Genomic DNA, 16,431 nt, shown 5'->3' with positions numbered 1-16,431 from the left:
GGGTCCGGCCCGGGTGGAGGGCGGGCTCAGAGCAGACTGGCGGCGCTGATTGGCTGCTGTGAAGGAGGCGTTGGCATGGACTCTGTCCAATTAGGATTGAGGGGGCGTGGCTAGTATTTAATTATTTGTTCCTTTCATGAAAGTGGAAGCAGAATTTGTACAATAATGCGCTTTACATTATATATATATATATATATATATATATATATATATATGATGTCAACTACATTTTAATTTTAATACCCTACATCATTAAAACAATGATTAAAAAAACAACAAACCAACAATTAATCAATATTTGTTAGTTTTGATCATATGGAGGGCTAAAAGTTCCAAAATTAAATAAATAAATACCCCCATTGAATAATTACTGGCGAGTTTGACAGAGAAAATAAATTCATGAAGCAGTACAACACCGGACCATGAAATAATTAATTATTAGTGACATAATTATGCATGATTGTTCTACATAAAACGAGTAGTGCTGAATTTATGACAAATTTATCAACTTGATTAAAATTTTAATGAATGACTGACACATTTGAATGATTAGTTAATGGGGTGTGTATTATTCAATTTGGGTAAGTTTAATCCTCCACACATCTCCTCCTTTGTCCTCAACTGGACAGATATTCTGCCTCAGACCTGCTTCACCATGAAAATTTAACATTTGTTATAACAGCTTTGCTTTAATAAAATCAATGCCGGCTCACAGTACGAGGCAGCATCGCCACCTGCTGCTGAGGATTGTGATCAGGCGACGGTACAGTCATTTTCCTCTTTTAAATTTCGCACAAACCTCTGAAAATCCTCTGCCGAGGTGAAAATTAAACACTTTTTAAAAGAGCTTTAAGAGATTAATATGCTCAGTTTAAATGTGTAAAAATATACATTAAGATCATCTAGACTATTAAAGACGAACTTGACTCACTGGATTTGTTGGACTTTTCAAGCATGTCAGTGCAAATAATTCAACATTTTGTAAGAGCGTTGAACAATTGTACATATTCAAAGTAATATTTAAATTAAAGTGGAAAAACCGAAGTGTTTGTGTGGTTTGAGAAAGTTTTGTCATTTCGTTTGGTCAATTACTTTGTTGAGATCGTCATGGTATAAATGTCATGTAACAGTTCATCGAACGGCCTTCAACGACATTTCGGGGTTTAAAATTTGCAGTTGACAGATATTTTAGTGAGTTTCAAAAGGTTAAACGCCGGCTCACAAATGCTGAAAGACAACATTGTTATTCACTTATGAAGTACGATCAATAACTCCAGAGGGGTCACATTCACATACGACTTGCTCAATTAAACACGTTTATAATTCACAATGTTTGGCTTAGAGGTTTATCTGTTAATGTGGGTTTTCTGTTCATTAACTTTATTTTGATTTGGAAGATTTAGACTGGATCTACCACAACAAAACCTTCACCTCGATTTTCCTCACGTGAATATTGGATCATAGGAGCTGCATTCAGAATCTGCTGTGTCTGTGTGAGCTGGACTGGCTCCGCCCACACATGCCCATTTTGGGAAGAGGACGAAGTACATCTTCTCGTGGTGCCATGTGCCAGCAGAGCTGCCTAATTGTGGGAGGAGTCAAAGGGACAGCCTGGCCACCAGGCGGCGCCAGCAAACCAGGACAGGGTTGCAGGTGCATGCTGATATCTTCAGCATTACCAGAGGATCGCGTGCAGGAAACGTTATGCATTTTGACAGTCCTACAGCCAGCCCACTAATATTTTCATCCCGTACATCTCGTCGTATGCAGCTCCTCTACAAATGTAACTTGGTATCTAAACTGAAGTCTTCCGCACAGAAGAACCATGAATTCCTCTTGTGAAGGCAGGATGCACGGTGTAAATCCACACAGGTTATTGCTTCTGCTTCATTTGTTTTTTAAAACATCACTCTCACAAACAAGCACAGTTTATGTTTTTTTTGGTTTTAGTTAATTAAAAAAAAAAAAAAAAGATTATAGAAGTCAATCATTGTTTCTGCAAATGATGAAGCGTGAAAGAGGAAAATACCAAAGGCTACCACAAGAGGTCTCTCTCTCTCTCTCGCTCTCTCTCTCTCTCTCTCTCTCTCTCTCTCTCTCTCTCTCTCTCTCTCTCTCTCTCTCTCTCTCTGACACACACACACCCTCTCCTCCTTGAAGACCTGAAGCCTGAAGAAAGAAGCTTCTAAATGTTGTTGTTGTTGTTTCACCTCCTGCACTCACTGACATCCTCTCCTGGCTCAGGTCTGTTCCCTCTCCGCTGGACGATGAAGATCTGTGGACACGTGGCGCTGCTCGGTCTCCTCGTGCAGGGCTGTCCACATGTGGGTCCTTTCATTCCAGCTTCTGTTCTTCTGGTGACCGGATCTCTGGAGGAGCCGCCGCCGTCCTTCATCACGCACTTTGTTGTGTGTGTGCAGGTGGAAACTCTTCCTCCCGAGTGTGATCCAGACTTCATTTTGCTGCAGGATGAGGTTTCCTGTGTGGAGCTCCTCAGACCCAACAGCAGCTCGAGGAGCCCTGCAGAGCCAGGTGAGCTGCTCACCTGCGACATCATCATCATCATCATCATCATCATCATCATCATCACCAGCGCTTCGAGTTAGTCAGTATTTACTGTACTTTTTCCACACGTGGTCAATCTTTTACAGAAGTCAACTGAGGATTTATCCAAGTTAAAGACTTTTTTTAAAAAGTAGAACTGGTGACAGTTCGTCAGTATGAAGTTTTTTAATTTACATTTTAAAATGTGCATAGTGTTGTAGTATTCCAGAGCGATCTTGGTATTGCAGAATACATTTCCAACATCTTGGGCTTGGTTTTTTTCGTGACTTTGCTTTACTGTATTTCTTTTATTTCTCAGTAAAGTGCTGTGAAGGGTGCGAGAGAAATTAATTTGCTTTGCCTTGTCTTGGTCTTGGTAAGGCTCCTGACGTGGTCTCAGACCCTTAAAGTCTCGGTCTTGGTCTTAACCTGGTCTCGGGTTAGGTGGTCTTGACCACTTAAATCTGATGCATTAATCATTTTATTCACGTAATGATAATCTCCTTTAAATGACTTTAAAATTGAACTTAATTGTGTGAAACGCTGTAACCGTCCCTCGACATTGAACGTCATGAAAACTTTCCGTTCCATCAACCGTGAGAATCCAAACTCTCTGCAGACGGTGGAGAGATTCAACATTTAGACGATCATCAGTTTTCCTGCCTCACTTCCTCTGATGTCATTGTTGTGCTTTCTCTTATTATCATTACGCTTTATATTGTTTAGTTTCCTCAAATGATATTGGGAGGGAACAATTCCCCGAAGAAGGTGGAGTCCCGACACCCTCTGCGCTTGACTTCTATTGACAAATTCAGGTGACGTTGTTATTACACTCTTTCAAAATAAGACACTCCAGGCTGGTTTAAATATGATAAATTAGGATGTTATTGTACTCATCAATATCACACATATTTAAGCATTTCTACTCTAAAAACTCTCTAATTTAATACATTTCTCCCTGGAGTTCTGTAAAATGAATATTATTTATTTATTTATGAAGATGTACAAAAGATATAAACAAGAGAAACAAACAATAAAAAAAGAGAGGCGATAATCCAAAAAAGAATTCCAGAGTTCACGATGCACCAGTTTTTCCACATATGTTACATATTTGAAAACAGGATAAGAAGAAGTATAACTATTTTAATCCTCCCATTTACATCTCTAGCCTTAAAAGTAAAATAAAAGATTTTAAAATGTTTTCTTAATTTACGTCAATGTTAGTCTGTCCTACACCCAAATAACAAAACAGTTACAATATATATAATACAATAAAATTAGTGATGTCACTTTTTCGGTTTAAAAAACAACTAATTAATTGCACAATTTTCTGCGATTAATTGCGATTAATCACTTTTTTTTTTAACCTAAGACTCATCTTGTAATCAATATATATTTATGGAAATTCATGGAATTTATGTAGACTCAACACATGTATAATTACATTTATAATATAATATAATATAATATAGTATAGTATAGCATAGCATAACATAACATAACATAATATAATACATCATAATAAAGTGCTTTGGAAATAATCAAAGAGCAAAATATATCAGCAGCACCTCAGAGTTCACACAACATTTTATTTCATTAATTTAATACCATCAGTTTGAACGACACTGGAAGGAATGCAGAAATGACCCAGTATGATCACCGGTGTGATTAAGGGTTAATTGAATCTAATTCGATCATTAATAATAGTATTACTGAAGAAGCGAGTCGGGTCATGTACGAGGGGAAAGTCAAACCTTTTCTCCTTCAGCTGTAACCACATGTTGGCGTAGCGTCGTGATTCACAACCTACATCGTCCATGAAGCTTTATCAGAGTTAAATACAAACATTGATTCATTTTTTCCATCTTATTTTAAATTATACTTTTTTTTTTTCTGCTTACTCATATTTTTCTATTTGAGGCGACCAAAGATCAATGTTTTAAAGTTTCAGAAGAGCATTGAAACAGGTCAAAATTTAAGATAAAATCCAGTTTCTATATGTACAGTAAAACTCTATAGAAACTGTGTGAGCTGTGTTCTTCTGATTTTAAATGTTTAACATGTTTTGTTGCTGCAAATTAATTTGATTTGGTGGAAAGAGCTAAAAACCACTGTTTTGGTCATAAAGTATTCAGACCTCAGATTAAGACCGATAAAACTGGGGGTCGTACCGACTTCCCTCGGGTGTTATTTATATATATATATTTTTTTTCTCTTTTAAATTGAATGAGAATTTAATGAGAATGAGCGAAAGAGGACATCCAGTCCAGTAAACCAGCCTTAAACTGAATCTCAGCAGCCCTTCAGTTTGGAAGTGAGACGGATGTTCTGTTTTTATGAGCCGAAAGGCTTCCAGCTGGTGAGAATGAGGGTTTACAGGTGATCACTGTGTGAAATGATATCTCACTGTTGTTGCTCTCATCCGACATGGTGCCTTCAGAAGAAACACCATGTACTTTTTGTCAGCGGTGCGGCGGGTAATCCCATCACCCCGCCAGCTAACTGCATTAGCAGCAATGAAGCTGCCTCCGTGGCTCCTTCTTCTCCCGGGTCTAACTGAAGCCCGGTCACATCCAGAGCTGAGCCGACGGGCACGTCCATGTCTTCACAACAACATGACACAAGCTTGGAGTTCCACAAGGTTTATCTCTATGTCACATACCTGCCTGAAGTACAAAACACTACAAACTTCAGAAAACACTGCCAAATAGAGAAAACACTGCCAAATTTTATAAAACACTACCAAATCCCCAAAACACTACCAAATAGAGAAAACACTGCTAAATTAGAGAAAACACTACCAAATCCCAAAAACACTACCAAATAGAGAAAACACTACCAAATTCAAAAAACACTACCAAATACAGAAAACACAGCCAGATTAAAGAAAACACTGCCAAATAGTGAAAACACTACCAATTACAAAAAACACTACTAAATCCAAAAAACACTTCAAATTAGAGAAAACACTACCAAAGCCCCAAAACACAACCAAATAGAGAAAACTCAGCTAAATTAGAGAAAACACTACCAAATCCCAAAAACACTACCAAATTCAAAAAACACTACCAAATAGAGAAAACACAGCCAGATTAAAGAAAACACTGCCAAATAGTGAAAACACTACCAATTACAAAAAACACTACTAAATCCAAAAAACACTACAAATTAGAGAAAACACGACCAAAGCCCCAAAACACAACCAAATAGAGAAAACACTGCTAAATTAGAGAAAACACTGCCAAATAGTGAAAACACTACCAATTACAAAAAACACTACTAAATCCAAAAAACACTACAAATTAGAGAAAACACTACCAAATGAAAAAAAAAAAAAAAAAAAAAACCCTTTTGGATTTGGTAGTGTTTTCTGAGGTTTGTCGTGTTTTGCACTTCCAGGCCACCGTACTGCATCACATAACGTGACCTGATCAGTTGTTTGATGTCTAATGATAATTTACCGTTCTGTTTACAAAGAGGACAAAACACCAGCACGTCTCACTCCTTCTGCTCTCTGCTGATTTTATTCACGCTTCATTTACTCTATTTTTCTCTACAACTGAGTGTTTGTGTCACGTCTGGACGGTGTGGCAGGCCCTCAGAGAAAACCCCCGCGGAGAAATACAAGAAGACGCTTCACAAAGTGATGGAGTGTCGAGATGGAGCAGCTCTGCCATAAATGGGACTCCTCGGTGGATAATTCCTGTAACCACGTGAAAGCGATGGAGAGGGAACGCATAGATCTGAGCTGCTGTCTGGTGTTTGTGTTGAACTCATGTTTGTGGAATGATCGGTGTCAGCCACTCATTTATGTTCACGACTTCCGCTTTTTGGAACGAGAAAGTCTTTCATCACAACTGAAAAATGCAGCTGCTTTTTCTCAAGCCCGAAGTGTGTTTGTGTGTGTTTGTGATGTCCAAGGTTTAAAGGGGTCATATCGTCCAGCTTTTCAACACTTTCACATGGATCTCGCTGGTATAAAAACGTTGTATTCAAAATTTATTGCCCCAAATCCAGCTTCTCCTTGATTTTCCTCCATTTGAATATTGAGTCATAGGAGCTGCATTCAGAATCTGCTGTGTCTGTGTGAGCTGGACTAGCTCCGCCCACACATGCCCATCTTGGGAAGAGGGGGAAGAACTTCCTCTCGTGGTGCCATGTGCCAGAGCAGAGCTGCCTAATTGTGGGAAGAGTCAAAGGGAGGGCCTACCTTGATTAGGATTGGCTAAACCCCCGATGACACTATATAGGGTTTGATTTCTGATTGGCTGGTTGGAGCAACACACTTTTTAAAACCTGAAACAAGCCTGAACTAAAGTCTATTAACAGCATTCACAGTGCGTGTGTGTGTGTGTGTGTGTGTGTGTGTGTGTGTGTGTGTGTGTGTGTGTGTGTGTGTGTGTGTGTGTGTGTGTGTGTGTGTGTGTGTGTGTGTGTGTGTGTGTGTGTGTGTGTGTGTTGTCCTCAGAGTGTGTTGGCTGGTGGGACCTCATACATTGCTGGCCTCATGCTGCTGTCGGAGACGTTGTGTCGCAGCCTTGTCCCAGCTTCCTGCACTCTTCAGGTCAGTGCAGGCTGCCTTCATCCTGACACACACACACACACACACACACACACACACACACACACACACACACACACACACACACACACACACGGTTCCTTCATAACTTTATTGTTTTCCATTACTTCGTACACGGCTGCTGCGCACAGTTTACCTGTTTCTGCAAACTGTGCGCACGACTTGTACATTGTTGTGTGAGAAAGCGTGAGGAGTTGCTGTTGTAAGAAAACATGTGAGTGGAGGTTTGTTCTAACAACCAGACCTGGGATTTGCTTCATTACCTCAGTGCTTACACAACAATCACCCATCAGGGTTTGAAGCCAAACTACAAATATCAAACTGGTTTCAACATCAACATGAAACATAATCGTGACTGATTCACACTCGTCTTTATTTTCAGTTAACGTCTGTATAAATCCAGCAGTGCATCGGTGTGTTTTACCTGCTCTGTACCAGTGATAGTTTTGCTGTGTGCAGGACGAGTGTTCAGGAACTGCACCGAACACGGCTGGACTGATCCCTACCCTCCACACGACATAGCCTGCGAGTACGGCTTCAACGAGAGCCTTCCCCAGGAGGTGAGACACATTAATGTGCTCGTCCATGATCAGTGTGGAAGACTTCCTGTTCCTCATCAGGATTCATAACCATGTGACGTTACACACAGGGTTCGGTTCAGGTGTGAGGTCTGACATCTGAAACGAGCAATCGGATACTGTAATTAACACCTCCGACTTACTGCACAAATTATAACCTCCCACTTCTAAGCTACATGATGCAGCTTTGTTGGGAAAAACCCGGAAGATGGATTCTGTGCAGACTATAAACACCTCGTGGAAAACATATGGATTAATCTCACTAAGCCTTGACACTAGAGCCAACGGCTCATTTGTCCCATTTGAATTGCTCCCTGACATTTGACCCCCAACCGCTAACCAGGGTGTTGACATCACTGCATCATGTGACATATGAGAGGATAGGGGATTGGAAACTGAACATTTAGTCGTTGGTTTGATATCAATTTGATTAAAACTGATCGCAGTTAGGACGAAAATAAATGTTTGACATTTTTCGGGGCCTAGACTTTGACCTTTGACCCGATCACTCCCCCAAGTTTAATGGAGCCATCCTTCGATTAAGACAAACCATCCCTGAAAATTTCACGCAAATCAGGTCAAAAGTGTTTACGAATACTTGGTAACATACATGCATACAAACCAATAAATAAGTAGAGCTACACTCGGTAGAGCGCAGGCCATCGCCAACACCACATTTGTTTTCGGAACCGAGTTAGCATCGCTAGCATGTTAGCCGTTAGCTCATATTGACGCTAACTAGCCTGTCAGGTAGCGTCATCACTGGGAAACACTGAGCAGGGAGCGTCTCCATGGTAACAGTCGCTGATCTCGTCTCGGCGCCTTTCCCATCCGCTTTGTATGGGACATTTTTGTCACCGTTTTTTGAGTTTTATCCAGAAATGGTTTAGAAGCTAATGTCCCAAAATCTAATCGATCGATCTTTGGATGACGACAAATCATCCCTGAAATTTCCATGCAATTCGGGTTAATAGTTTTTGCGAAAAGTTGATCAAATAATCACACACACACACAAATAAATGGAGGCCTGACTCTGACCGTCCTCCCGGCAGGTGTACTGGTCTCAGCGGTATTTCCTGTGTGTGAGGATCATGTACACGGTGGGCTACGCCACTTCGCTCACCTCGCTCTCCGTGGCCGTTTCCATCCTCTGTCTCTTCAGGTCAGTGATCCAACAGATCCCTTGTGTTTATCGCGCATATCAACCACGGCAGTCCAGAGGCCCGTTTCAGGAAGACGGTTTAAACTCTGAAACTCTCAAATCACAAACTTTCTCTTTGTAACGCCCGATTTGCACCCTGTGCTGTAAGAAGCTGCAAAGGAAGTGGCCTGCGTATACATACCTCTGATTTGAGCACATTTTATGATTAAAAAAAAGAAGAAGAAGAAGAAGAAGAAGAAGAAGAAGAAGAAGAAGAAGAAGAAGAAGAAGGCACACCATCGGCAAAACAAAGAGTGTTGGCATGGGAGAAAATTGCAGATTGAGTTAACGTCATGAATTAATTTGGTTAAATTAACACGGGAGGAGGAAGTCACATCCAGCGTCTCGCATGAAAAGTCACATTATGATTCATGACCGACTTTTAAGATGGAATCTCGTTGTTGTTTGTTTCCTGTCGGGGGTAAACAGAACTACCATCATGGATTCCTCTGCTTCAGTCTCAGAGAACTTTAATGGAACAACTTCTGGTTGTTGAATTTGTTTTCATTGTTGTTAAGCTGATAAAAAATCCTCTTTCTTTTTCCCTCCAGGAGGCTCCACTGCACGCGGAACTTCATCCACGTGCAGCTCTTCCTCTCCTTCATCCTCCGAGCCGCACTCATCTTCATCAGAGACTTGGTTCTCTTCTCAACAGAGGACTACTTTCGCTGTGGCGTCTACCCGGTACCGTTTCTGTTGATGAGGGACGTTTATAAACTGAGGATAAACGACCTGCCGACGCTCTGCAGGCTGGCTGACAGATTCCTGATAACACTGACAGGAAACAGGTGGAAATGAGCCTGAAGAAACTAACATCTCGCTCTCGCCGCCTCTTTGTTCATCATACCCCCAATCAGAAGCCTGATAATCACCGGGACAAGTCCTTCCTCGTCTCATTACAATATCAGAGAACCAAAATAGTGAGCCGAAGTGTAATTATAGAAACCTACGAAACTGTGTAAAACTCAGTTCCAAATCAAGTAATTCACAAACTTCAGTGCTTCTACAGCCTTTATCCACCACCACTTTATCAGGTACACTGTTTAGCTCCCAACTAACTACCAATTAACTACCAATTAACTACTGATTACCTGGGAATCGGAGTGAATATGAATATGTTGCAATGAAATCTATCTATCTATCTATCTATCTATCTATCTATCTATCTCTCTCTCTCTCTCTCTCTCTCTCTCTCTCTCTCTCTCTCTCTCTCTCTCTCTCTCTCTCTCTCTCTCTCTCTCTCTCTCTCTCTCTATCTATCTATCTATCTATCTATCTCTCTCTCTCTCTCTCTCTCTCTCTCTCTCTCTCTCTCTCTCTCTCTCTCTATCTATCTATCTATCTATCTATCAATAATTAGTATAGCTAGTCACAGTGGCTCTCTGCTGCCCCCTCCAGGTGAGCTGTAAAGTTGCTACGGCTCTGTCGAACTACTGCATCCTGGCCAACTACAGCTGGTTCCTGGCGGAGGCTCACTTCCTGTACAGCCTGGTCAGCGTCTCGCTGCACGGCCACCGCAGGCGTCTGTGGTGGTACGTCCTCCTCGGCTGGGGTACGGCCTTCAATCACTCCTTCATCAACATCACTCGCTCATCGTTGGTTTTGACAGCTGCTCTTCATCCTCTCCAGGTTCTCCTGTCGTCATCATCAGTGGCTGGAGCTCCGCCAGGTACCTGCATGAAGATGAAGGGTACACACACACACACACACACACACACACACACACACACACACACACACACACACACAGTGGATTGTCGTGAAGCGTCCACATGGGGGCGCCCTGCTCAACCGCTCTTTCTGTGTGTGTGTGAAGCTGCTGGGAGACCAGAAGAAGCGTGTGGATCTGGTGGATTCTCAGAGTTCCTGTTCTCGTCTTCATCATGGTCAGTACTGGACTTCCTTCAAACCTTCATCTCGAGTTTCTTTCCTCTAAAGATGAGAAGTGATGTGAGGATGTTGAGAAGGAGAGAAGAACTGTAATAATCTGCTTTGTCTCTTCTGTCCCTGTGTTGAGGTTTAAAACGGCTCAAGTCATTTTTTCATGTGCTGGTTAAATATATTTTATTACATTCGCCTAAAAAACGTTGAGACGAATGTTATCTTTTGGTCTGCGTGTATTTATTTATTGGTTTATATTTATAAATTATTTCACTAACTTTTTGCAAAAACTATTCTCTAGAATTACATGAAATTTTCAGGGATTATTTGTCCTTATCCAAGGACGGTTCCATTAAATGTTGGGAGCGATGAGGTCAAAGGTCGAGGTCACGGAAACGCAGTCAGTTCTAATTTGATTGATGTCAAAATGTTCAGGTTTCAATTCCCCATCCAGAGCGCGCTGTGACCTTTGACCCAACATAACCTTCGCCTCAGAGCTCAGTGAATATCACAATAACTGTGTTTGGATCAGAACATCATAGAGTCACCAAACTCCACGAACAAGCTGAAACATCGTACTTTATTTGCGCGGGGCTATTTATTTGTTTTTTGATTTTTAGAAGCGGAGATATGACGCAGACGTCAGTGATCAGATTAGTGAGATTAACAGTAATTTTGAACTGTTTACTGTCCAACGCTGATGGAACAGTTCATGTCTTAACTCACTCCTGTGGTTCCAGGTGAACTTGGTGCTTTTCTCGTGTATCATCAGAGTCCTGGTGGAGAAGTTAAGAACACAGGAGCTGCCTGGCAGTGAGTTCAGCCAGTACAGGTACAAGTACAATGAAGTGACTGGCTTCACTCTTTCACTCTTCGTTCTCCTCTGGTTGCTCACCAGGATGTGAGGCTGCTTTTCAGAGACGCTTTCAGACTGCAGGTAGATTCCCTCATGAATACTGTCGGAATCAGACGATTTTACTTCTACCTGGAGAGTAATGTGAGATATGAGACATAATGAGTTACCGCCCGTCGGAAGGAGGTCAATAAAGGTCACAGGGGGCGGAGTCAGACACTCACCTGAACAGGAGGTCACTACAGGTCACAGGGGGCGGAGTCAGACACTCACCTGAACAGGAAGAAGGTCATTAAATGTCACAGGGGGCGGAGTCAGACACTCACCTGAACAGGAAGTCATTAAAGGTCGCAGGGGGCGGAGTCAGACACTCACCTGAACAGGAAGAAGGTCATTAAATGTCGCAGGGGGCGGAGTCAGACACTCACCTGAACAGGAAGAAGGTCATTAAATGTCACAGGGGGCGGAGTCAGACACCTGAACAGGAGGTCACTAAAGGTCACAGGGGGCGGAGTCACTAAAGGTCACAGGGGGCGGAGTCAGACACTCACCTGAACAGGAGGTCACTAAAGGTCACAGGGGGCGGAGTCAGACACTCACCTGAACAGGAAGAAGGTCATTAAATGTCGCAGGGGGCGGAGTCAGACACTCACCTGAACAGGAAGAAGGTCATTAAATGTCACAGGGGGCGGAGTCAGACACCTGAACAGGAGGTCACTAAAGGTCACAGGGGGCGGAGTCACTAAAGGTCACAGGGGGCGGAGTCAGACACTCACCTGAACAGGAGGTCACTAAAGGTCACAGGGGGCGGAGGTCATTAAAGGTCGCAGGGGGCGGAGTCAGACACTCACCTGAACAGGAGGTCACTAAAGGTCACAGGGGGCGGAGTCAGACACTCGCTTGAACAGGACGGAGGTCATGAACACTCACAGCCATCAACAACATGAAATATGTTTACAATCTAAAACAAGAGTATGAAACAGAACCTGGAACATGGAACAAAGAACCGTCAGCGTAACAAAGACTTTACAAGGTTCAACACAAGAGCACAATGAAAAGTTACACCTGCAGGTGTGTCAACTATACAATTATTCCACCGGTTTCTTTTTTTCAATGTAAATAATTTACCAAAAAGCTTTTCCTAGACTTTCAGTGGCTTTGGTTAATTCACTCATGCGCTCACCTGTTTCCAAACAGGAAGTTGGCCAAGTCGTCCTTCCTGCTGGTGTCCCTGTTCGGCCTGCACTACGTCGTCTTCGCGTTCCGTCCTCACCAGGACAGCGACAGGGCCTCGGAGGTCTGGAACGTCATCGAGCTGGCGTTCGCTTCCATTCAGGTACGGCGACGGCCGCGCAGGAAGCCACGACACGTCTGCACAGGACGGGAATCGAACCTGTGCTCTGTGTGCCGTTTCAGGGCTTCGTTGTGGCGCTTCTCTACTGTTTCCTGAACGGGGAGGTGAGGCAGCCACGCCCAGTTTAGTCTTTAATGTGCCCAACAGGTAAAACCATCACATGACACTGTAAACCACCAGAATTGAATCCAATATGATTTAAATAGAACCTTCAGTGTATTTGTCCATGTTTACACTGCAAAAACTCAAAATCTCACAAAGTTTATTTGTCTTGTTTTTAGTCAAAATGTCTCATCCCACCTGATTTAGGACAAATTCACATAACAAGTAATATTTCAGCAAGATTGAGGGACTTCTTTTAAAGACAACTTGTTTGGATTTGTGTTTTAGAAGAACGACAGATAGAAAATCTCCATTTTAGCATTTAGCATGAGATAAATACTGGTAAATTAGAGCTTTAAATTAGTTTTCGCTGCTAAGAAACATTCAATATTATAAATCACGTCATATTTGGAGAAATCTATTGGCAGTTTGTTTTTCTCACGTATTTCAAGGTAAAAGTACATTGAAGTAGGTTTAATTTTTCTTATTTTAAGAGGGGAAAATGTTTCCAGAGCAGATCCTGGTCCAGCAGCTGCTCTTCCAGAATCTTCTTGGAACTTCTTCCTCTTCTTCACAGTCACAGTTTCTCTGCAATTCGCAAGAGCAACCAAGCAAGTTAAAAAAAACAAACAGTCGTGGCTTATTATTAACGCGACACAGTGGTGTAGTGGTAAACTCTCTGGTCTCACGGCAAACAGCCGGGGGGGTTTGAGTCCATACTGGTTATCGATCGGAGGTCAATCAGGTCCGAGGAGCCTCCGTCCATCACTGATCGATCCTCACCTGACTGTGCAGGTGCAGAATGAGGCCCGGAGGCGGTGGCAGAGGTGGAGGATGACACTGCAGCTCGAGCCCCAGAACCGGAACCGGAATCGGAACCGGAACCGGAACCGGAACCAGGGAGGCGCCACCACCAACATCACCCTGCTCATCAGAACTGCCCCCACGGCAGAGTCCGGCCTGGTGTAGCGGGACTCCAACCCAGGTGGTCCAGAGAAGGCAGCTACATGGGGTTAAATGCTTCCACTGCACAGAGCAGAGACCAGGAGTAAAAGTTCTCTGGGGGTCCGGTCTCCACTCCTCAGCTGGTGATGATCTCGTTACACTCTTTATCTTGTATTCAGTGAGTGGAGGAAATGGTATGGACTAGCTGGGACCAGCAGATGGCGGCAGTGCAACTTCACCGATGTCATTGAAACCAAGTGAAGAAGAATAAGGGGAAACGGTCATCAGGGACGTAAAAGCTGCTGATTAGAGAGAGGGGAACAATCATCAGTGACGTAAAAGCTGCTGATTGGAGAGAGGGGGGGCAGTCATCAGGGAGGAGGAAAGCGGTGAGAAACAATGTAGATAGATGGAACCAGCAGGTGGCAGTAGTGCAACTTTATGGACGCAAACTGCCGTTAAACCCAGAAGAAGAAGATTTCTTCTTCTTCATCTTCACCTCGTTAATGTTCCTCTATCAGTGTGTTAATAACAGTTGGTGATTTTATTAAGTGTTGAGTGACATCCTCTGTGGACCCGTTTGCTGTGTAATACTTTAGATAATATTAAATTTTCTTAAGTTATTGTTTCTATTGTCATCATATGAGAATATTATTAATGTAAGAACATGTTAATATTATTACAATGTCTGTTTGTGAGAATAGATATAAACCCACCATCTGTAGTTTTTATTAAACAATGTAAGGTTTAAATTGTATGCAGTGTATTTTGGTCCATCTGGAATTGCTGAAATTGTTCATCTGTTTATAAAGTTTTATTGAACCTTTTTACGATGCAGATTCACTCGGTTCTTGTATTTATGCAAATTAGTCACTAAACTGTTTCATAGGGCGTGACAAAGACATGGTGGAGAATTCATTAAAAGGGATTATTTCACGTATGTGTGCATGACACAGAAAGGTTCCATCAGTTCTGCTTTATAGGGACATTCCAGCAGCAATCAATAAATACAGTTATTAGCATTTCTCATGTCTTCATATTAATGTTTTTGAATCTGGATTTAGAAAAATAAATTATATACAAGATTCAAGATAAAGGATTGACAGATTTTTGTCAGGCAGTGAAGGAAGGTACACTACTTTTAAAATGATCAGAGAGAAATATTCATAAGATGCACAGGATTTCTATCGTTTTTTAAACATGAAATGGAAAAAAAATTGACATTTTGGAAGAAATGCTGTGAGTGAATGTTGAAATTAATATAGATACTGCATTTTTCACTGAATGTCAACCAAAAAGTTTAAAATAAATAAATAAATTAAGTGATTTAAAAAGATGTAAGTTCAGTTTATTTTCGTGTCCACAATCTGTTTTTATCCAACTCTGCATCTGGGTCGTTTTCCCGATTTGCTGCAGCTGACAGCGACATCTAGTGGACAGAGCTGTGTACTGCAGAAACCAAAGTCATCGATCTGATCCACTCGCTGACAAACTGAACCTGGTTTGTCCTCATCTGTTCCCTGCTCAGCCTCTCCTAACTTAGTTTAGAATTTAGCTTATAAATGATGAACAACAATGTTTCTTTGTTGTTTTTTTTAAACAGAATTATCAAAATTCAAGAAATAGATAAAACTTCATGTTTTGACATTCATATATCCAAGATCTAAATTCACCGTAGTGACGATGCAGAAGAATATTCTTGTGTACAAGTTACTTTAGATCCTGGGTGTTCAACCTGTGGCTCTTCAGCCCTGAAGCTTTCAGATATAATAGGAAAATAAACATTTTGTCTTATTTTTAGCTCGTTTACGCACCAAAACGACACGTAACTCTTGGATAAAACTTTTTTTTTTTTTTTTTAATAAGCTAAATTGGCCCCCCAAAAAATGGAAAAACAGCATAACATTGCGAAAAATGTTAACGCGGCTTAAAAAACTAACAAAATAACTCGAATCACTAAAAGAAACAATAAATATGAATGAGGTAAAAACATGTAGGGCTTCTTAAAAAAGATCCAAAATGTAGAAATTGTCTAAAAAAGGCAAAGACTCTAAAATCAGCTGAAAATGTAATGAAATGTTTCCCATCTTAAAGTGTAATTGAAACTTCTTGTACGTATATCCAAAACTATAAACTTACTAAAGACTGTTAGTCTTGTTTTAAATGTGTTTTGAAGCTCCAGCTCAATGTGATTTGGAGGAAAGTGACAGAAACACTGTTTTGGTGATCGAGGTTCCAGATTCCTGCTTTAAACCTCATTAAAGTGGCTTTAATCACTTTCACAAGGTCCCGTTGCTCCAAATACGTTGTGTTCAAACTTTATTGCCCCAAATCCGGCTTTTCCTCGATTTCCCTCCATCAAAAGGTCTAATTCGTCTGGTGATTTGTGGT

At 41.6% G+C, this 16,431-nt stretch overlaps 1 protein-coding gene across 1 annotated transcript; it reads left to right on the top strand.

Annotated features, from left to right (window-relative positions):
* Window positions 1–2,267: 2,267 nt before the first annotated feature.
* sctr (secretin receptor) lies at window positions 2,268–14,869 on the top strand (the record flags this gene model as incomplete). The annotated part of the gene is made up of 12 exons (XM_080478233.1): window positions 2,268–2,601; window positions 7,013–7,108; window positions 7,586–7,686; window positions 8,757–8,866; window positions 9,457–9,589; window positions 10,304–10,457; window positions 10,535–10,595; window positions 10,722–10,791; window positions 11,527–11,618; window positions 12,837–12,975; window positions 13,056–13,097; window positions 13,891–14,869. 12 exons carry the CDS (start codon window positions 2,268–2,270, stop codon window positions 14,062–14,064), a joined length of 1,506 nt encoding a protein of 501 aa, XP_080334359.1. The 3' UTR covers window positions 14,065–14,869.
* Window positions 14,870–16,431: the final 1,562 nt, after the last annotated feature.

This window comes from Lipophrys pholis, assembly GCF_963383615.2.
Source record: "Lipophrys pholis genome assembly, chromosome: 13".
Lineage (NCBI taxonomy): Eukaryota > Metazoa > Chordata > Actinopteri > Blenniiformes > Blenniidae > Lipophrys > Lipophrys pholis.
Note: the sequence above shows the minus strand (reverse complement) of the source record. Positions and strands in the feature narration are given on the sequence as shown.